The sequence below is a fragment of the Xiphophorus hellerii genome, chromosome 13 (assembly GCF_003331165.1).
Source record: "Xiphophorus hellerii strain 12219 chromosome 13, Xiphophorus_hellerii-4.1, whole genome shotgun sequence".
Classification (NCBI taxonomy): Eukaryota; Metazoa; Chordata; class Actinopteri; order Cyprinodontiformes; family Poeciliidae; genus Xiphophorus; species Xiphophorus hellerii.
Window position 1 is genome coordinate 17,513,366 of NC_045684.1, and position 22,922 is coordinate 17,536,287.

The window sequence follows — 22,922 nt, forward strand, 5'->3', positions numbered from 1 at the left end:
AACATCTAGACAATTAGTTTAAATCACACCTTTGCTTTTGCTTAGATGCCAAAACATTGGCAGTTGTTTTTAATGTTGGCAAAAAGTAAACGTTATCTTTGATCACGAACTGATCTTTAAAGAATCTATTTGGTGAAATCCACTTTTGCTTTTTGAAATATGTCGAATTTGATACAAGGGATTTTCAAATATCACCAGGCACCACAGCTCAACCAACAATTCCTTTAGTGTTTGTTTTAAGACTATTTTTTTAGAAATCGTGTTTGTGGCTTCTAGAGTTCTATAATACCAGCTGAGTAGAAGATGAAAATGATCTGAAGAGTGTTGGTCAGGGGGATCCTCACTGCTGCTTTGTTATGCCTTGGACCGGCTCTGATTTAACCCTCCAAGATAACGTGTTTTAAGCTCAATGGCCTGGGTTTACTTCCGTTAATTGAAATTTATAAACTCGAAAAACAGGTTTGAAAATAATAGGATTTTGACATATTTAAGCTGTTACAAACCTGAACAAAAGGGCTTTTCTACATTGGTACATGTCGTACCACTTTTACACCACAAGATGGTAGCAAGCTTCCTTACATTAACTTGTTTAGCGGATGTCTGTAAACCAAAGGCCACAGTTAATCGTGAATGTGTATCTGTGCTGTAGTTGCCAGAGGTCAATTTTGCCACAGTTGAAATATGCGTGGAAGCACAAAAAGTCAAGAAACGTACCGTACACTAAGAAGTTACGTTAATTTTTCATGCATGCATATAGTTTTTGACGCGGATGTCGCACATCTCCTTAGTCTTCTTCCTGTCTTTCGCACCACTCGGTCAAAGTGTCACATCTGAGCTGCAACTGCACATCACCCAGGAACCGAGGCTGATTCAGCATGGCTGTCTGCTTTTAAGTGAAACGTAAGTTACTTGTTAAAAGTAAAGGCAGACTTAGTTTTTTTTGTTTGTTTCTAAAGTTAAAACTTTGATCTAGATAAGGTTTATTTATCTAAAAATCGCCGATATATTGAAGTCATTCCTCTTCCATATCCGGTGAACAATTTTCAGCCGTGTCTGCTGTCGCTAATAGTTATTTCAGGTGCGTTACGTCCCTCCTTCGGTGCAGATAACAGACCGCTTTCTTTGGAAATTGCGTTAAAAGTCATTGTTTCCGCTGAATGAAGTGTCCACGGGTCCGCTCCACGCGCGCCGCCCTCTGGGCTGGTCCTTTTAGTGCACGCGCGCTCCTTTTCTCCCCCCTTCACTTATTTTGCTCTTTGAAGCAGCGCGCGACTCTTCTCCAGCAACCCACACCTGGATTCACCGCTTGAACGCCCGCTTCTTTCTCAGGTATGTACACATTGAGTTAATTCAGTGACTTATTTCTGTAATGTAAACTCCATTGCAAAAAAAAAAGTTACATCTATTCTTGAAGTGTTCAAAGGTTCTTGTGTGTGTCAAAAAAGACACACACACACATTAAAGTGTTTAAATGACAACAGAACCAGAATCTATACAGAACCTGTATAGATTGTATATCCCGAGCAGTCCAATTATATTTTAACGCTGCTTTTCTAACTTATCAATTTGTCAAATTTCTGATGACATACGTGAAAGCTGAGAAGCGACTTTCTGTCTGTTAAATAAAGGGAAGTTCGGCTACGGTTGCCTACGAGAAGTTGATGAAGTGCGGTTATGCATTTGTTCTTGCACTTTTCATGATGGACACATGGCCTACCACAGAGGATGTTTAGAAATCATGCTGCAATGTTAAAAAATTGGAATTTACTTTAAAGGGTTTGGTCATAACCTGTGTTGCCATCAAGAGGGTTGGCAGTGTCTCCTCCCAAGCTTTCACCCTGAAGGGAATTTAGTGAAGCACAGACTTTCAAGAGATGTAGTATTTATTTGTTCAGTACTTCATTTGTTTATGTTAAACTTTTTTTTTTGTCCTTGATGAATGTCCGTCATTCAGTCCAGAGACGCTAATCTTAAAAAGTTGCTGTTTCTTTGAGAAGTGGCAGGACTTTTTCCCGTCTTTATAAAGTATAAACCAACACAGCCCAGCCCCTTCTCTGTCTGTTGCTGCACACAGACAGTGAGCTGTCTGAAAGACAACAAATTTGATGGAAATATTTTGGCTCCCAAAAGTTGCCAGACAGTCTCGATTTCCCGAGACTGGAAATCGAGACTGAACTTGCCGCTTGGTGAACTTACTCTTCTCTATAAAGGGCAGAATGGTAAAAATGGCTCCATTGTCACTTAACAACTGCCTTAAAGCAAACCAAATTATATATTGTTTGGATTAGTGATGGGTACACATTCCTAAATTTTTCCAGCTAGATTTTATTTCTGTCAGTGTGTTAGATATTCCTTTAATAGATTATTCATAGTACATGCCTGCAGGAAACCACCTGCAGGAAAAGGCTGGGCTGCCTGTTTCCTCAACATACCCATCTATCAAAAAATGATTTTTTTTATGGTTTTAACATTAAGCTTGGGCAGGTTGCTAATCCTTGTAGATTCCTTTTTGTAATCTCTGAAAGTATAAGTTTCACAACTTTAAAAAGTTTAAAGGCGATGAAGAAATTGTGAGAGTTTTGATGGGCAGAACCACTGTTAGGCCGGACTCCATCACTTCCTGTTTCTTTACGGGGTCAGTTCCTGTCTATAGCCCTGGAGCTACATACAGGCAGGAAGGAAAGGGACTTGTGTATATTTTCTGTAGGAAGAATTAGAATTGGACATTGCAAGAGTCCTAAACACCTGGGTTTGAGCTGAATATGACACAAGGCAGTCAACTTCCTCTTGTTGGACAAAGTCTCGATCCTAATGTGTAGAAAACAGGGGAAACCTCTGAGAGTTACAAACAACAATCCGGGTCTGGCCTCTGTATCTTAAGGATGTGATGACATCATGCAGAAACAGGACATCCCGATGGCTGAGACGCCTTACTTTTCCACTGTTCCCCCTCTAACTCCGTCTCCCTCTCCCCTCTGTTGGAGTGTGTGCGAGAGGGTTCAGTGACAGTTTGCTTCCCATTGTCCTATCATTCCTGCCCCACTCGCATTCTGCATCCTGTTGAGTTTCCTGTTCATGGTGCAGAGTTAGAAAGAAAGGTCTGAGCACAAAAAGGTAAAAATAATACACCAAGAGGACCGGGTGGTAAAAGTAATGGCTTTAAGGAGAAATCGGTAAAACAGGACAGATTTAGGACCGAGCGTGTGTGTATGTGTTTGACTGCAGTGAATTTTCCCTCTGGGAGCAGCTTATCTGCAGTCCACTGTGCAGGAAAGGGTGTGTCACTTGGATATGGATGTTGGCGGGAGTGTCGGTGTTGACGGAGGGGTTGATGTTATTGTGATTTTTAGAAGAATGCACAGAATGCTCGGTAGTAGTTTCTAGGTCAAAGTTTTGTTGCTTCCTTACATTGTTTAAACTGGACAAATCCAGCAGTATACTGAAATGTACTCGAGTGCGGAAGTGGAAAGTGACATTTTCACAGTTCTTCTTCAGTACCGTTTTTTACGAACTTCTGCATCAAAGATGGAGAAAGGTCTGATTGCCAGTTGATATGGGCAAAACGATTCACCTTCCAGTACCTACTACCTCTCCAGTTATTTGGGAGTAGGTGGCTCTTTGTGTTGCGCAGAGTGTAAATACCTAAGAAAATAAAGTTTTTTCTTGATGTTTATGAAGACGTATCTGCTTCGCAGATGAACTTAAAAAGTTATTTTGCAGTTTTAACGGAAGACATATTGCACCTAAAAATCTAAAACATCATTTTGAACTGAACTGGATTGTTCTATCATGCCTAGAAAGGATATAATATGCACTTTGAAAGTTATTAAACACTTTTTCCTTTCCTTTGTACACCCCCCCCCCCCCCCCCACACACACACGCCTACACACACATATATATTGTATATATATTTCATACAATCATAATGTAAAGTAGAAAAGAACATAAATTTAAAAAATCTGTCAGTTTTTATTGATAATTCATAAAACAAAATGTTGAAAGATATTTATCGCCTTCTTAATAATCAATGAAAAAATTGCAGCATTCATGCCCTTCTGGTAATTATTGCCCTGTAGTTTATATGCTTGCACTGGTACTTTGACACTTTATGTTTGATCTGGAAGGTTTTCTTGCAATCACTCTAATCTTTTTTTTTTTTTTTTGGGCATTAGTGGCTATTATTGACAGTTACCAGGCAGGAAATGTTGGATGTCAAACCCAGGACAGCTGCACTGATGGTTTAAATTGTTTTTTATGAGATGATGAAAAAATGTGATACTTTTGCCTTGTCTGTTTGAAGCATAGAGTAACATAATGTTGCAATTCTCCCATTTTGTTGCTGTCCCCTGCTGGTCAGCTGGCTGAAAGAAGCTATCATGTACCCCATTTACAAAAAATGCAAGTTTGCAATCTTGGGTTGCAGAAAATAAAGATGGCCGTAGTGTTTAGACTAACATGAAAGTTAAACTGTTTCTAAACTACAGTCTTCAAACTACAAACTCCATGTCTGTCTAATCTATTTACTTAACCTCAAAATCAGTAAAATCAGCAAAAAAGCTACATCCACAACCTCTGGGTAATACCATTCAATACTATAGTGGTAGAAGTGTCATGATGTGGTTCATTTTTTAAAACAAATTAACCAAAAAAAAGTGAAAGTATACAACAGCTATTTTACAAAGGTGGTTTTGGGACAAAAAATGGGAACTGACACATTTCCATTCAACAAACAGATTAGAGGTTCTCACAGAAAAAATGAAGTTAAAATGTCTAAATTTAGACTAAAGAATAATCATGCACAGTTCCATTCTACAAGAGGAGCGGTCCTGCAGGCCTGATAAAGAAGCAAGTTTAATTCAAAATCATCTCCTATCAATACGTTTTACAAGAACCTGATAATGATCAATTTTTTTAAAAGTCAGGTATTCCTGGACAGGGAGATATCAGTCCTGATTAAGCCCACTCTGATTCAGAAACCAACAAAAATGTTGTTCTCTCGTTACCAATTAAGCGGAAATGAATGCGCAAGTTCATTGTGTAAAGCAGGGGTGCCCAAAGTCCGTCCTCGAGGGCCGGCGTCCTGCATGTTTTACCTGCCGGTAGTAACAACCTTTTCAGCATGTCAGTTTTCTTCTTAGGCCTTCTAGCGAGCCATCATCGGATCCAGGTGCGTTAAACTAGGGAGAGAACTAAAACACCAGGATGTCGGCCCTCGAGGACCGACTTTGGGCACCCCTGGTGTAAAGCATTAATAATAAATAATACACCTACGTGCAGCATGAGCATTATAGCACTGCCTCTAATGAAAAGCTGCATTTGAAAAGTTGCTTTATGAAATGAAAAATCAAACATGCAGCTGCTGCAATTACCTGTGATTCTGACTTTTACATAAAAGTTTATTATAACTTTAATTCCACAGCATGACCATGCAGAGCAACGGAGAGCTCGCCGTGGCTCTCCGTTTCTGGAGAACTCACCGTTTATATAGTCAACGTCTTTGGTATTTCCGCTAAAGCATTTTATAGTCAGTCAAGTGGGAAACCATGTTTGACTTTAAATAGACAAACACAAGTATATGTATTTAGGTGAGATGACAGCCCACAAAAAATGTCACATGTGAAGCTTGAGTAAAGGTCTTTGATGTCTGGTGAATATTACCAGTGGTGCAGTCAGATGTATCAGAGATGAGCATCACACTTCTCCTCCAACAAAGGAAGCAGGTTTTGTTTCACAGGGTAGTCTAATTATTACTTTGTATTAGTATGCTGCTATAAAAATCTCCTATGACATTTATCAACAAGTCCGCAACATTAGGTTGAGTCTGTGCTCAGTCCTGAACATGAATAAGGGCAATTTTACGCAGGGCCATAGCCGAAAAACAGCGATTGTTCCAAAATTCACTTCACCCTCAATAAATACTGGTTAAAAAAAAAAGCACTAATGCACCTTTTGAGTGCTATATTTCCTCTTTAAAAGTCAAAGTTAGCAGTAATAGCTATCCCCCCTGCACTGTATCTCATTGTTGTCATATGTAATTAACAAGAAATGTGAGCTTAGACTGTCAAACTAAGTGTGATGTTTAAAGGAGATTAACTGTGCAACCCCCCACTTTACCACTCATCACCAACACCACAAAACGCCCACACACTCTCATACTCTTAACCCTAGTACATGTTATGACTTTGAAAGCTTGCAACCTGAACTTCAGTGGTTATTAAACATATTAAGGTGAGTTGCTCTGAGCATGTGAGAATTTCCAATCACAGAAAAATGTTGTTTTTGTTTTCTACCCACAAATCAGCTTCAGTCACACCAGTTGTAAATTTATTACAGCTTCTGTGTGCAGAGGGTGGAAAACAAGACAATGACAGGATTATCTATTCAACAGGAACCCAACAGGGAATAATGACCGATAAAACACTTCCCAGTATATGTGTGATTGCGACTGTTTTATTATATCATACCTGTTTGTGGTCACCTGCCAGTCCCAAAAAGGCAGGAAGAGTGACAATTGAACATAAAAGGGCAAAGGAAGGCTAGTTAAATCAAAATGGCCTCAGTTATGCCTCCTGTCACTTCTACCTTCCTTGCTTCGCTCAATAACGAGCACAACATCTGAGGAGTGGATGTAGAGAATGTGAAAGGTGTTGTAGCGCAGAGTGGAGAACAGTAACAGAAAGGTAAGTGTGAGCTTGGGGTATTTCTGCGGCTCTGCAGCTGGTCTGGGTGTGTATGTAGATGGACTCTGGCCTCAGTTTCCAGGAAAAGGGGGGAGCCATCAGTAGGGTGGACAGGAAACCCTAACTGGGCTAACTTCCTGTAACTCTCACGATGGCCGGTCTGATAGTGAGAGAATGTTTTTGTGTGTGAATTTGCTGCTGTATTTTTTGCTGCATTACATCGCCCCGAAACAGCCGCTGCTGCTGTGAAGTTCTATAAGAACGTCGAAGGTTTTTAGAGGGGAACGAGTAAACCTGCAGTTGCCATTTTGTCACAATGAAAGTAATGAATGATTTCTCTTCCTTCTCTGCCATAACTTGTATTGTTCTCCATTTGTGACTTCCTGTGCATTCCTGAGTAGGTGGGGTGGCTGCAGCCTGGAAGGTTAGCCATCTCGAAAGGTTGCAGGTTAGAATCTCAGAGCACTCTGGAGACATTATCCTGATGTATGTGTGAGCTCAGCCAAAAGTAATCAGTTCTAAATTAAAAACCTGCATTTGTCTGGGTGGTGATGGTTTGGTCCAGCATTTTATAATTTCCAAATATAGACTACACATTTTAAAACAGAGCATAGATACAAAAGTCCTGCTACAAACTGATCTCTAACATTTGTTTATACTCAGTTTCTTGTAAATGTATTGACACCTCTTAAACCTTTTTCCACATTTTGTCACGTTACAATCTCAAAGTTGAATGTATCTTGAATGGATTTACATATGAAAGACCAACATGTTGTTGGTCTCCAGTCTTAAGTCTTCTACGGTCCTGGCATTGTTGATCTTCTCATCAACTCCGACAAGCTTGTTTCTGGTGAAGAAAATGATCCCCTGGCACGATGCTCCCATCAGCATGTTTCATCTTGAGAACGGTGTGTCCACTGTTTGTTTGCCACCACACTGCGGCACATATCCAAAAAAGTCTCGGTTTGACCTCATGTTTGTTGTGTTCCCTCTATGACACGAGATAAGCTGCAGAAACAACCACAAAATACGTTCAGGTTTGTGGTTGTGACATGAAAATTTTTAAAAAAATAATAGCTGTTAATGCTTTTCTTTAGGCTCTTATGTGAATGGAGAACATGCATCTTCGTCTTGATTTTGTCAATGATAACATAGCAAAACAGGCCTTTCTGATGAAGTTTTTGTATCAAAAGATGCCATTCCAAAAATCTGGCGTGTTTTTGTTTGTCTGCTTCTTTACAGTTTCCAGAACCCAAAGTTAAAGTTTAAGGTTTTCAAAAGATTTGTTTTAATTGTGTTGTCTTGGAGACATGAAATATTTCTGAAAAGTAGAAAAAAAACCCACTGGAGTAAAGATACCACAGTGCTATCAACACATCTTAGACAAAAAATGTGCAACATGGTTTAAATGCTTTCATAGAAAAAAAAAACATTCATTACCAACTCTTTTAAAATGTGGTAACATGTTTATTTTTACAGACAGAGTAATCTTTTTTTAATAGACTAGCACAAAAACTTAGAATAACAATCAGCTAAATTTGTGTTTAACTTTGAAATCTTGTTGATGTCAGCAAGATTAGTTAGTGAGGCTGTCTGCTCCTGGCTAGCCTGCAGTGGGCTTTTTGACAGACATGCCTTTTGTAACTTAGCAACTGCAATTTTAAAACAGCATTACTGTAATAATATTTGTGCTGGGTGGTGCGGCTTTCGTTTTAAGACTATATCTGACCCTGGTTTTCTGTGTTTCTTAATAGCAGCTTAGACCTTCATGCCTCCTCATGCATAATCTGATGAAACATGCTTTTTTTATTTTTAAGAGGAACATTGCGTAACCAAGCAGAACATTTCTTATCCTCTTGTCATCTTTTGCAGGAACAAGAAAGAGCAAGCATCTAACATAGCTTTTACTTTGGTGCTTCATTAGAGGGTTGAGATTAGGATTTTATTGGTGGTCTTATAAGTTCTGACTTGATTATATTTTAATGATCTTTTACACTGTCTTGCTTCATCTAGAAGACAGCCAATTGAGCTTTAATGAAATATTCCAACACAGAAATAGATTATCTTGTCTTTACAGTTGCTTCTCTTAATTATATCCATATTAGAATGGCTGAAAGCTCACAGTGTTGTGAAAGACCCAGTTCATTTTACTTGAAAAGGTATTGACAAGTTAACTCTATAAATTGTGTAATCAAATGATGTAGCTTTTTCTGGGCTTCTGCATTTTAAAAATATAATTAAAGAAAGCACATGGATATATATATATATATATATATATATATATATATATATATATATATATATATATATATATATATATATATATATACAGTATATACACACACACAAGGGTGTCTCCTTTTACAAAAGTGATTGTGATCAAAATACACTTTAAAATCAAACAAATAACTGAGAAAGTGTAGATTTCAAAGTATAATTGTAGGAGTATAAAAGCAGGATTGTCTTGGTGTGGCCTAGTCAAAGTTATATCTGGTTGAAATATTGTGGCACAACCTTCCACAAGGTCTTTGTGGGTCTTCATGCTTGAAGTCCCTCCAGTGTGGCTGAAGTAGAACAATTCTGCAAAGATATAAAAGATTCATCTGCAGTTGTCTGTAATGCTTGTTGGCAGCCAAAGTGGCACAACCAGTTATTGGGTTTACAGGCCAATTAATGTTAACATATGGTCAGACTGGTTTATATAACGTTTAATAATGAAATCAAATTGAGAAAAGAGCTTTTTGTAGTAAGTCTGGTCATATTAGTTTAATCTAAAATTTGTTTGATGAACATTTAAGCCAGACTAAAAAGCAAAAACAGAACAAATCTATAATGTTTTTTTTCTTCTCACCACTACATAATGTATGTCGGATAAAAACTGATAATAACATTCAGTAGAAAAACAAGACATCATCATAATAAAAAAGCTTTAATGTAGCATCTTGTTTCTCTCTGCAGCACTCTGTTTTTAGTCAAGCTCTTTAATCTACTCAGTAATAAGATCCCCTAAAACAAAAAGGTTGGCATCTGAAGAAATTTCTTCTAAAGCAGCTAAGAGTATGTTGCAAAAAAAAACCCAAAAAAACTTGAGACACAAGTCTTTTTGCTTTTCACCTCAAAAAAATATTTAGAATACGTGTTTGCCCTCATAATAATAATTGGGTAACATGTTTTTTTTTTGCTGAATTTGAACAATTTTACAAAACCTTGAGGTGATACTATAGGATTTGAAATAGACATTTTTCCTGCTGACCTGAGTCAAATGATAAGAAGATCAGGAATTCCCCATCACTGCAAAGCAGTTTGCATGCATTAATCTATTTTTATTAAAACCGTGTAAAGTCAGTTCATGTGATAAAAGGGACTGATCAACTTTAGTCTTTTTAAACATCTGATACTTCATGTACATTGTAGAATATTTGCACTAATGGCTTCTTATCGATGCAGTTTAAGCTCAGTAACCAACAGCTGGTAGTCATATGCAAACACTTTTATCTTTTAAATATTACTTAATGCGTTCTTGTAATATTTTCAAAGCACCGTCACTAACCAGAACAGCTTATGTTTATAGCCCTTGTTGTTCTGCTTGAAAATAAAAAAAATGACAGTTTTTACTGTATGTTTCTTCCTCTTTGTGTTTGCGTTAGTTTTTTATTTGCTTTGTGAACCTGCATTCTGCCGAAACAGTGTGGTTTGCTCAAAACTGGAAGTCGGGATTGATACAATGATCTTTGTCAAAGCCATTACACACCTTCACGGCCGAGCCGCTTTATGTCTGTTACCCTCTGCTCCAGTGATGACATTTGAAAGCTTGTTACGCCACAAACTCTAAAAATCCACACGCACATGTACATGTGTACACAGCTGTTGGCCGAAATAATAAGTTAATAGCCTCTCTCGAAACGCCAAAGCAAAACGGGAAGTGGCTAACCTCACGTCTCTCTCTCTCTGTCAAACCTTATCTCAAGCTGTCTGTCTTTTTTTTTCTTCTAACTTCTCTGCTTGCAACTGCCTCATGCTTTACTGCTCCTACAGTTCCCCTTCTCCAGTTCTCTGCCCGTCATTCCAGCTTTGCCCTGCTCTACCCCACAAACCCCCCGTCACTCAACTCCTCCCCTCTTTTTTTCTTTCCAGTGGCGATGGTGATTGACAGATGATCTGACAGAGGAAGACATCAGGTGAGGAAAAAAGTTAACTTCTCCTTCCCACCCTGTAATTAATTCCTTACTCTCCATCTCCTGCACCTCCTACTGTTTAAGGGAAGTTTTTTTTTGTTTAAAGTTAGTGACTTCTCTTTCTGCAGTTCTCCATGGTTATTTTGATCAATGTGTGTTAGTAATCCGAGTTGCTTTCACTTCACATCAGCTCCCAGTAATTAATTTAACTGCAGTGATGAGACACGAATTCCTTTCTATGTGTAGTGGCTATTTTTTTAAAAGTGAAAAAAAAAAAAAATGTTACAAAGAAAGAATAAATCATCTTCTTTGCGTTTACAGACGCCGTCGCCATTATGGGGTGTGCCTGTTGCAAGCAGAAAAAGTCCGCCAAATCTTTAGGAGCAACATCAGGAACAGTAGATATTACCAATTTGTCTGCGAACAATGCAGAAATACTGCCTGGAGGTTTGTCCCAGGGACGCTACTGTCCGGACCCCACTCAGACCATCCCAGACTTCAACAAGCCCTTCCCATCCCCTTCAGCCTTTCCCACCACCAATGCACACCCTCGGCCTGGAGGCATGGGTAGGCAAATCATCTCCAATTTAAGACATTAAAGTACTAATCTTCCTTCAATGATTTCTCTGTCCTGCGATGTCTGTTTTCTAATTTGTGCCAGCACAAATATTTGAAGAACAGGAGTTAAGTGACGGAGGGATGTTTTGTTTTGCTGCAGGTGGTGGAGTCACTCTCTTCGTAGCTTTGTATGACTACGACGCTCGCACCGAAGACGACCTCACTTTCCAGAAAGGAGAGAAATTCCAAATCATCAACAACACGTGAGTTAGAACAACACACACTTGAAAAGTAGGTATTCATACACCTTAAACTATTTCACACTTTTCATGTTGCTACCAGAAACTTTGGGGTGTTTTAATGGGATGTGTATGAGACAGTCGAGCTCATGTTGAGTAAAATTATAAAGTGGAAGAAAAAGGGAGACATAAAGATCAAATCTTCACAGATTTGTGGTTTCCATTTGTATTCAACCCCCTCTACTCTGAAACCTCTTAATAAAATCAAACCAATTGCTTTCAGAAGTCACCTAATGAGAAAACACGAGAGTCTGTGTGTAATGAAATATCCTGCTGTTCTACAAAGGCCTGAGGGGATTGTTAGAGAAATAAACAGCTGTAAAGACAAACAACTTATGTGGGAGAATCTGTTGATAGGACAGCTGATTGTTGTGCAATCCAAAAAAATCTTTTCCGTGAGTGACAAGGATGCCAGTGTTAAATACATAACCACCTGAGAAAAATGGTGATGGTGGGTTGGATGACTGTATGATACATGAACTGTTAAAGGAGCTGAAACGGGGGTTCAAAAAACGTTTTCATATTTTAGAGTAGCCTAGTTAATGTTCAGTCCTAAATCTAATGTAGAATCAGACAACAAGACTTGGAAATTGGCCCATCTGATCTGATGGAGCTTGAGCTTATTGTGCTTAAAAAATGGACAAAAAAAATCTGGATGTTTCTTACAGGTATGGCTGCAGAAGACGGTGGCTCTACAATACAAATGCATATCTTTTTATATCGTTAATATCTGTATTTGCTAAGAATGGTTATAAACATCTGAGTTATTCCGTTGATTGTAAAATAACAAACTGTAGAAAAAGGTCAAGAGGGGTGAATATTTTTAGGAAACAACATAAGCAGCGTTTCAATGTCTGCAGACGCTACATGAAAGGACCACAGCAACAGATATGGATTTATCTAAGAGCTGACATCATATTGAGTTCTGTGAAAGCCAAACTAAGTCAGTTGACTGTTTTTGTATGCATTAAATTCCTCCCATTGTGAATAAATGTCACTGATTAAAAAACATCCGAGGTCTCAGCGGCTGCAGGGCATCTCGACCAGCCTTTGTTATTGAAAAACATTTTGTCCTGCTCAGGAAATCCAAAATCAATTTACATGATGTTAACATTTGACCAATACTGTTTATTTGTTATCCAGCAATATCTTCTTTTTTTTTTTGTAATTTTTTTTATAAATTGACTTTGGTTACAGGGAGGGTGACTGGTGGGAAGCTCGCTCGTTGAACACCGGCAACTCAGGTTACATCCCCTCCAACTACGTAGCTCCTGTTGACTCCATACAGGCTGAAGAGTGAGTTTGCACCAGAAAACTAAAACACACACAACAGTGACAGTTTTTTTTTTTTGTGTGTGCTGCGCTTTAAGCCAACACTTAAGACTTCCTTAGTGATTGACATGTAGTCTGAAAGCAGAGGTCAAGTGATGTGTGATGTTATTCCAATCACCTGTGTGGCGCTCTCATGGTGACAGGTGGTATTTTGGGAAGATGGGGAGGAAGGATGCGGAGAGACAGCTGCTGGCTCAGGGCAACCAGAGGGGAACTTTCCTCATACGAGAGAGTGAGACCACCAAAGGTGAGGAGAAGAAACATTCAACACGTCTATGCACTATCTCTTTAAAGAGAGTCTAAAAACGATCAAAGCTTTCCACTCTTTCACATCAGCCAACCTTCCCTTCATGTAGCCTTTCACATTTCTCTTATGCAGGTGCTTATTCACTGTCCATCCGGGACTGGGACGACAACAAGGGAGATCATGTCAAGCATTACAAGATCCGCAAACTAGATAACGGTGGCTACTACATCACCACGAGGTCACAGTTTGACACTGTTCAGCAGCTGGTAGAGCACTACACAGGTAACACGCCAGCAGATTCACAAATTCATCCTCCTCTTTTCTGATCGCCTGTCAGCTTTCAAAGCTCCTGTTTCGGTGTCGTCATACTGAAATATTGCTTCAGTTGATGTTTGCTTCATTATTTGCAAGTCTTTAGCATAAACCTTGAACTTTTTCACCTAGATATTGTCAAGTTACTGCCATGACCTTCAGTGTGCTTTAATGCCAGTGCTGTGTAGGAATGTATGACTATTATAAATGGTCATGTGCAAAGATGCTTTGCAGTAGAACCACACAGCTGGGAGGATTCAGCAGTTGTGAAGCAGGAGAAAATAATGCATGGCTTAGAAAAAAATGCAATGTGGGATGTATTTGAATTGAGAACCAGTTACTCTGACAGCCCTCGTTAAGATCCAGGGTGACCAGTTGTGTTTGGGGATATGCATTTGGGGATATGTTCCAACTTTGCACATCTAGAAACTGAAACCTTTGCTTATTTTTCTATAATAGTTCAAGTTTTGTCAGATTTGATGCAAAGCTTCTGTGAGCTTCAATTATTAAGTCCACAGATCCTCAGTCAGATCTAAATTCAGTCCTTAAAATTTCCATACCGAAGCTGAAGAAAAGTGTCTCCACAATATGATGCTGCCACCACCTTGTTAGGTAATTAAAAAAAAAAAATTATTGTCTTCTTCATAATAACCCACTTTGTGTTGGTTTTGGTTATCATACGTGAGCCTGGGCATTATAAATCCCTCTAAAAGATGTAAAAAAAAAAATTGTAGTTGTAACATGAAGTGAAAAAGTTCAGTGTATGAATACCTTTCAAAGGAAATCTTAAATACTTCTACCTGATACTGCTTTTTGCATTGTGCTTTTATAAGCATAAACAGTCCCTGTAAAAGTAACTGAGTTAGATATGATTAATAGGAAGAATGAAGTTACTCTGGCTTTTTTAAAATGTAAGAAACCCATTTTACTTCAGCTATAAACTCGAAAAAGAAGAGTTTGGATGACATAATGTGTTTCACTTCCGTCTTACCTTAAATTAGTTGAAAGTGTCAATCTGCCCCCTAGTGGCACATTTTGGGATTAGCGCACATAATTTAGTTTGCATCTTGGCACATGTATTTTTCTTTGTCTTTCGCACAGCATCCCGGTGTTTCTGCCACATTTATGCATATTTTTGCTTTGTACATTATATGTTTATGTGTGTTGTCCTGTTGTATGTTTGCTTAATTTGCATTTTTCTGTCTTTACCTTTGCATTTGCTCTGTTTTTCTCTATGTTTTGTCTGTTTGTATGTCTCTCCGTCTCTCTCTGTCTCAGAGAGAGCGGCGGGACTGTGCTGCCGCTTGATGGGCAGCTGTAAGAGGGGCATGCCTAAGCTGGCCGACTTATCAGTGAAGACCAAGGATATGTGGGAGATTCCCCGCGAGTCTCTCCAGCTGATTAAGAAACTGGGCAACGGCCAGTTTGGAGAAGTCTGGATGGGTAGGACTGTTGGGGATTCGCTGACGGGGAAAAAGAACAACAGAAGCACGCCTGATTAAAAAATGTATAATTGTAACAGGATAGAAAGTGTGAACATTTCTTAACGTAAAACCGGAAAGAAACAAATTCTTACCTTAAACATAAATTGAAAAATTGCAAGTGGGCACATCACGCAGAGGAAGCTGAGTTCCCACTCCACATCCAGATGTGCTGAGTTGTTCTCCTGATCCTCCTTTCGTTGCATGTGCATGTTTTTAAAACTCACATCACATTTTGTCACCCCTTTCCATCTTTTCACCAACTCTCCAACCCACACCTTCACCCTTTCTTCTCCCATCCTCCATCACCAAACTTCTTTCCCACCATCTCTGGCACTCCCTCTCCCTCCTTTTCTTCTTAGGAACTAACGATGGACTCTGTTATTACCTGATCAAGCCCTGCCTCAACTCCACCCCTCTCACCCTGGGCCTTGGGCGGGACGCCTGGGAGGTACCAAGGGAAACCCTGTCAATGCAAAGGAAGCTGGGACAGGGGTGCTTCGGGGATGTCTGGATGGGTGAGACTGATGCAGGCAAACTCTAAAAGTCAGGAAAAACAGAGAAACAAAGATTGTTTTGCTTTACTTCAGTGTCTAATTCAAGATTTCCTTTTATGCCTGTGTATTGTTTCTCAGTAGAGAACACACTGGATATTTTTACCTTAAAATATATAACCCTGAAAGAGTTCTCCAGTGATTGAATCTGAGTGTTTTAACATATTTTTTGAGCTGTACAGGTTTATCATCCTGGTGTCATCTGTGCATCATACATGTACAGAGCTGCAGGTAGTCCACATACTCCCATCACGGACATAAATCTCACGCTGTTTTAGGTTCTTTAAGGACACATTCGAGCCATTCTTTTTATAGCGTGAATTGAATACCTCCTCTAAAGTTTAGAAAATGTTGTTGAGCAACTCTTTTTGTTGCCATCACCAAGATCTCTGTACTATTCTGGAGGGATATTTCATCACTGTTCTAATCTGAAATATTAGAGTTACTTTAAATAGTCGTTTCTTGGGCTTCAAAGTCCCCCGTTTCACTTCCCCAAACCTACTTTGTTAATGTGTTCAATATTTAACTCCTCTGATAAAGAAGAGGTAAGAGGAGCTTGTCTGCTGGGGCAGATGCAGATTTCAGTCAATTTGAAGGTGTTGATTTTTGGTCAGGAACTTTTTTCTTGGTCTCACCGTGTTTCATGTTGATGCTAAACTTGCTCCATTCAGATAATGACACTGGTGTTTTTGGCTCAGCAATCTTGGTGGTTCCTAGTTCAAAAAAAAGTTGAGGAAGCCAGTTTGGAGCAAATGAACAATATTCCCAAACACCATGATTATAGTTATAATCAGTCCACGATTCTAATGTTTCCTTAAAATCAATAAATATATGAAATTTATGTCCATAATGAGAGTATGTATACTTTTGACCGACACTGTGACTAAGGGTCTGCTTTTATTGATGTAAGAAAACCAGACAAAACTTCTTTCATCTGTTGTCCGTCAGCTCACTCATTAACATCATGCATGCCCTCCAAAATACCAATCATGTGCATGCATCAGTATTTACCGCATGTATCAGCTCACTACTCCATTTTGTTTATTGTTTGCTTTTTATATGCAGCAGACACACTGCATGTACATGTACTGTAGCTGTCAATAGGACAGACAAATTGGCACATACATCCCTGCTTTTCTGTGCGCCCGTTAACATCGACTCGTCTGTATGCCAGGCATGTGGAACGGCACCACCAAGGTAGCGGTGAAGACTCTGAAGCCAGGAACCATGTCCCCCGAGGCCTTCCTGGAGGAGGCTCAGATCATGAAGAGGCTCCGGCACGACAAGCTGGTGCAGCTGTACGCCGTCGTGTCTGAGGAGCCCATCTACATCATCACTGAGTTCATGAGCCAAGGTATCGGGTTGAGTAAACTGTCACCGCTCTGACATGTTGTAGGTTTGAACTGCCTCCACCGCAGCAGGGGGGAAGCCTTGCTGACGTCAAACTTTTGAAGTGACTTTGAATTTTTTTTTTTTTTTCAATTCTTAAATGAAACGCATGGTTAATAAAACTCAAAGGGATTTCGTTCAATCATAAGGATTCAGTTTATGTAAGAAAAGAAAAGAACAGAAGCAATATTGATTCTGATTTTTAGCTGTAGCGCTGTTAAACACCCATGCATGTGTGAAAAAGATTTTACTACATCACTTCCCAAAAGAAGAGTGCAGTGAAAACCAGTGCTCTGTTTCTATTTAAAATTCTTGTTTCTAAAATTTTTGAGGAAAGTATATTTTCCTGTGTTTTAAAAAGCGACCACCTTCTCAATTCGTCATTGAAAGGTGCCTGTTTTTTTGTTTTTTTTTCTCATAGGAAGTTTGCTGGACTTCTTAAAAGACGGAGAAGGGCAGACCCTGAAGCTGCCTCAGCTGGTGGACATGGCAGCACAGGTGAGGTTCGAGTCGAACAGCATGTGGTGGACAAAAGTGAGGCTTTTAGCTCCACTGCAGATGTGAGCATGTTTGGTTTCTCTTCGTGTGCAGATTGCAGCTGGGATGGCATACATCGAGCGGATGAACTACATCCATCGTGACCTGCGAGCTGCTAATATCCTCGTTGGAGACAATCTGGTGTGCAAGATCGCTGACTTTGGCCTGGCCAGGCTAATTGAGGACAATGAGTACACAGCCAGACAAGGTAGCTGAATAAAACATAAGCTTCTGCCAGACGTGTGCAAGTCAAGGTTGATGAGAACCTTGATGAGAATGGATGAAAATGTCAGTAATTTTGGCTTTTTTTAAAACTTATCTGAACTAATGCTTCTGAAAGGTGGAATGAACATGCATTCATTTTTAAAAACAAGAATCAGGTGCACAAGTTTGAATTTATTGTGGATTTTCTGTTAAACATTCAGGGTCAAAATTACACATAAAATCTCAATTATAGATTAGAGTGGAAGAAAGGGCTTGTTTTATTTGGGAATATTTTATTTCACATTCATGCAGACAGAAACACTGGTGTTTTATCACCATTTAGTTTCCAATCAGCTTAGGCTTTAGTTTCCTTCCAGGTAAATGTGACAGCTTCAAGTGGTGGAACTGTGGAGACATGTGAATGTTTTAATCAGACAAAGATATGAACGCATACCTGAACTTGTTTTTAAAGGCTCAACTTTACCTTTATGAATAAATTTCCAAAGACTTTGACTAGAAGCCAAGAAGAATGGCCAATGTTTGAACTGTGTATGTGTAATTTTAAGCATCCACAGCATTAAGCCAGTTTCTAATGTGTTAATATTTGTGAACCTAACACTTAAAAAAAAAAACAACATGAAATTTATTAGTCTAAATTTAATATGACATTCATACCCATGTTGAGTGGAAACAAACTGTGGGCTGGAACTGAAAATATGTGTGCGCGAGTAAGAAAAAGAGAATCCAGTCTTCATCTGCATCTTTTTGTAAAGTTATTTGTTTAGTTTTTATGTCTGCATTTTTAGTCCTAACCTATCCTAAATACATGAGCACACATCTTGACTGTGTTACCATGGTTTCAGGAGCAAAGTTCCCCATCAAGTGGACGGCTCCAGAAGCTGCACTCTATGGACGCTTTACCATCAAGTCAGATGTCTGGAGCTTCGGTATCCTGCTGACTGAACTCATCACTAAGGGACGTGTTCCCTACCCAGGTACTGGACCAGACCGGCTGGTTGAGATTAAATTCAGATCATTTCAGAGTGAAGCTGTTTAGTTTTTGCATGTGAGACAGCTGATTATTGACACATGGTGGGTTTTCACACTAACAAACCTTGCTACTGAGCTGCTCTGCTGGAGACTTCGTAGCCTAAGCACTTCCTCACTTGTAGATGAGAACTTACGGTAAAAGGAGGGGTAACCGTTTCTTGAGCATCTACCACCCTCCTGTGCCAATTAGCATGCAGATCCTGAGGCTTCCCGAGTTTACATGTTTTAATAAGTGAGATAATTCATGCAATTCCTTCACGAGCAAAATGTTATTGATACCTTACACCTCGACTTGGTGATCTGATAAAATATGAAGAAGAATTGTGTGAGAAGATGGAACAGGGTTGAATAATCTCCCAGTTGTCTTAGTGAAGACGTGTTCATTTTGTTTTATCTCCTCTTCTTCTGCAAGTTTTTATTTATTATTTTTTTCATCCTGTAAAAGGATCTTATGTTGTGCATCTTCCCTTCATTTGATTTGATTTTTTTCAGTCTTGTGAGCACACTGGAGATTCTTGATATAATGTTAAAAACACTCTCTTTGCACTCTGCATGTGTGCACATTAATGCTGCTGCTGTTGTTCAGGTGATATAAAGAAAGTCGTTTTTTCTTTTAGCAGAGACATTTGTTGACCAGGACAATAATACCAAGACTGAAGCGAAACCTTTCGGAGGTTTTGGAGTTGTGATGATGTTTGGTTGCACTGGAATTGCTGCACTATTTCTGCACATAACCTGACTAGTAAACATCAGGACCAACACACCTAAAACACCCCAGTGTTACCGGAGCGCCTTGCACATTTGCTGTGTCCTCTGCTACCTGGCGTATGCCAAACTTTAATCAGAACTTTTAATGACCTCCTTGCAAGAGCAGCTTTCTTCAGCCCACACTTTCATAATGAGAAATTTGTGGATTGTAATGATTTATAGATGTCTTTATGATAGATCCTCCCACCTGAGCTGTGGTTCCCTGCTGCTCCTACAGAGTTACCACAGGCTACTTGGCTCCTTCTCTGATTAATGCTCTTTTTTCCCCAGTCTGTCAGTTTAGGTCAGGGCTCTCCAACATGCAGCTCCATCGCTGCATGTGGTTCTTGGGTCCCTTCACAGTTGCTCTTAACTTTGACCAAAAATAAATGACAGAGAAAGATTAAAAAAAAAAAGATCTGCTCAAATTTGCTTGCCTTTTTTTCTAGTAACATCAAAAAGGTTCTCGACAGTTTTCTCCTGGATCTATCTTCTATGTTCTCTCTACTTTATGATGCGGTTTGTTCTCTAACAAACCGCTGTAGCCTTCATTCTTGTTAGAAAGACAGTTTAGGGGTGCTGTGGTGGCGCAGGAGTTAAGAACAACCCACATATGGAGGCCTTAGTCCCAGATGGGGCCGTTGCAGGTTCGATTCCCGGCCTAGAGACCCTTGCCACGTGTCTACCCCTCCTCTCATTACCCACTTTGTTGTCAATTCACTATCAAATAGAGGCCACTAGAGCCAATAAAACCTTTAAAAAAAGAAAGACAATTTAAAAACCATTCATTATTTTTCTTCCACCTCACAGTAAGGGGTACTTTATTTTGGTGCATCACAAAAATACAAATAAAATATACTGTATATTCTAGACAAATTGCCAAAAGTTCAAAAGATAGAAACACTTTTGAAAAGGCAGGATTTTTATTTTTGTCATTAATATATTTTAAAGTGTTCCATTACAGTTTTTGTTATTGAATTTTTATTCAAATGTGCATAATATATTTGATGTTTGTTGTGTTTTTTTTTCTTTTTGTTTTTGCACATAATTCAGTTCAATCCTTCTTCCTCTATCCCCTTTAGGCATGAACAACCGCGAGGTGCTGGAGCAGGTGGAGAGGGGCTACAGGATGCCAGGCGCCCACGGCTGTCCGACCTCGCTCCACGAACTGATGCTGCAGTGCTGGAGGCGGGAGGCCGACGAGAGACCCACCTTTGAGTACCTGCAGTCCTTCCTGGAGGATTACTTCACCGCCACAGAGCCGCAGTACCAGCCCGGGGAAAACCTGTGACCGGAATCGTGTCAGACAGATTCGGAGCTTTTAACCCACCGTGCAGAAATACAATGACGGGGCATGTTGAAGTTGAGCGTTTATTTGTGCCCTCAGTGTTTTTGATCCACACTTAACTCGTATGAAGAAACATATCAATGACTTTTGACATTTCCTTTGTTTTTTGGTTGCTGATCGTCACTGCATCCTGCTCAGAGCAGATCAGTTATCCATGCTGAGGAGTTGGAGCTCTCCTGAACCGGCCTTGCAGTAATGTTGCTTTACTCTGTAACCATGACAACAAGCAACTGAAAGAAAATGTAGATGCTTGTGTTGAGGGGTGGGTTGAGAGAGTCCAGTGGGTGCATGATCTGTTCAGCTGCCATATTTCTTCAGGTCCTTTGATTTCTTTTTTCTTCTTCTTCTTCTTCTTTTTTTTTTTTTAGTTTTGCAAGGAGAATGCCATCAGATTGACTGATTTCTGTGTGAAAAATGTGCTGATGCAAAAAGAGTCTCGCCTGCAACAAGTTGCACATCTCTCTCGAAAGCTCCGACAGCTGACAGTGAACCTCGCAGTTCTTTATCTGACCAGATTATTAACAGGTTCACTCTGATATTTAAAAAAAGATTAGATCTTCAGCAATAACTGAGCAGAGACCTGATTTTATTATAGTTATGATATTTGATTTAAAAAGAAACGGTCTGATATTAGAGCTATATCTGTCTCCTTGAACATGCTGCGCTCAAAGTGGAAGGAAATGTGCTTTATGTATGAATTGTCTCATTCATTGTTCTAATTTAACTGAAATATATCTGTGCATCACAAACATTTCTATATCTAGTAAACATTTATGTATACAGTTGTCATCCTTTAAGACTGGAGGGTTGAAAATGGCAAAAAAGTAAAGAGGAAAGATCTCTGGCAGCGGAATGTAAAGGAACAGTGTTTTAAATGTTTTTTAATGGTTATTTTTTCCACGAATGTAACCTTCATGTTGCAACTCCTTTGTCATTTTATTGTAATAAAGATCAGATATCTTTTCCAGGTGATGTTTTGTTTTCTCATTTGTTTGTGTTTGGGGACTTATTTTAATGACCTATCACTGTTGTTATAAGTTCTTTTGGTAAATCAAAATTAAAATGTACCTTAACTTAAAGAAATAGCTACTGCTTTTGAAGGTTGTGCACTTTTAACGAATAAACTTTGGGAACCTGATTATTTCATGAGAATTTCGTTTGAAGGTGCAAGATTATAAAGTTAAATTGTGTTAATAAAAAGAAAATAAATTTCAGCTGTCAAACTGACATTTTTCAGAAAATCAAGATTTTTAAGATCATATTTAATTATGATCCGATACAAGTATGACTTTACTTCCTCAATACCTTCCTTTTTGTCCAGGTTTGTGGAATACAAAACTAGCTATCCTGTCTTTCAGATTTATTATATAATAAATATCTTTAGTGTTGTTCTTCTAACTGAGCTTTACATCTCTGCAGCTCTCAGCTGATTCTTAGAATAATGTTCTTCTTGCCCAGCCTGTCATTTTTGGTGGTTGACTATATCTTGGTAAGTATGTGGGTTTGCTACCTTCACTACTCGCATATCTTGAGGGTGAGTTAAACAATAATTAGTGTGCAAAGCTTGTTATTTTTTTTATATTGTTGTTTTTTCACCTAATTGTGCTCTCTATTTATCCTTAGATTTATACTTTAGATGGGTTTCTTCTTTTGGTTGTTGCACTGGATTTAATGATATGAGAGTAAATGCCAAATTTTTTTAATTATAATTTTTCAAAACCCGTTAAGTTTGTCACTTATTAATTACATTGAAGTTTGAAGACATAAATATACTCTGGCCGTCATTGAGGTATTTAAGTTGATTTCTACATTACATTTTGTTGGTTTTTAGCTCCTAGTGAGATCCTCATTACAGCTTCAAAGACCATTAAGGAAGACAAAAAATTTTCTTAATTTTTTTAAAGTAAAAAAAACAAACAAAAAAACAAACGCATTATATTAATTTATCGTGTGTACTTTTTTTTCCTGTTTTGTTTCTCTTCTGAGATTGGTTCCTTCCAGCTGAAAA

At 38.9% G+C, this 22,922-nt stretch overlaps 1 protein-coding gene across 4 annotated transcripts; it reads left to right on the forward strand.

Moving 5' to 3' along the window:
- Positions 1-773: 773 nt before the first annotated feature.
- On the forward strand, positions 774-21,886 carry yrk (Yes-related kinase). 4 transcript variants are annotated; one of them, XM_032581339.1, is made up of 14 exons: positions 774-900; positions 1,266-1,329; positions 10,816-10,859; positions 11,178-11,423; positions 11,575-11,677; positions 12,911-13,009; positions 13,189-13,292; positions 13,425-13,574; positions 14,883-15,047; positions 16,814-16,993; positions 17,450-17,526; positions 17,620-17,773; positions 18,633-18,764; positions 20,649-21,886. In XM_032581339.1, the coding sequence occupies exons 4-14, from the start codon at positions 11,192-11,194 to the stop codon at positions 20,855-20,857; spliced, it is 1,605 nt and encodes a 534-aa protein (XP_032437230.1). In that variant the 5' UTR covers positions 774-900; positions 1,266-1,329; positions 10,816-10,859; positions 11,178-11,191; the 3' UTR covers positions 20,858-21,886. The 4 variants fall into 4 exon arrangements, with proteins under 4 accessions (XP_032437230.1, XP_032437231.1, XP_032437232.1 ...); XM_032581340.1 differs by lacking the exon at positions 1,266-1,329 and having other exon boundaries at positions 789-900; XM_032581341.1 differs by lacking the exons at positions 774-900; positions 14,883-15,047 and adding an exon at positions 15,448-15,603 and having other exon boundaries at positions 985-1,329.
- Positions 21,887-22,922: the final 1,036 nt, after the last annotated feature.

Bases quoted from the DNA above. Each gene is read 5' to 3' on its own strand.
- yrk (XM_032581339.1), top strand. From the start codon at position 11,192: ATGGGGTGTGCCTGTTGCAAGCAGAAAAAGTCCGCCAAATCTTTAGGA. The intron at 11,678-12,910 runs GTGAGTTAGAAC...CTTTGGTTACAG, and splicing joins TTCCAAATCATCAACAACAC to GGAGGGTGACTGGTGGGAAG. The intron at 16,994-17,449 runs GTATCGGGTTGA...TTTTTCTCATAG, and splicing joins CACTGAGTTCATGAGCCAAG to GAAGTTTGCTGGACTTCTTA.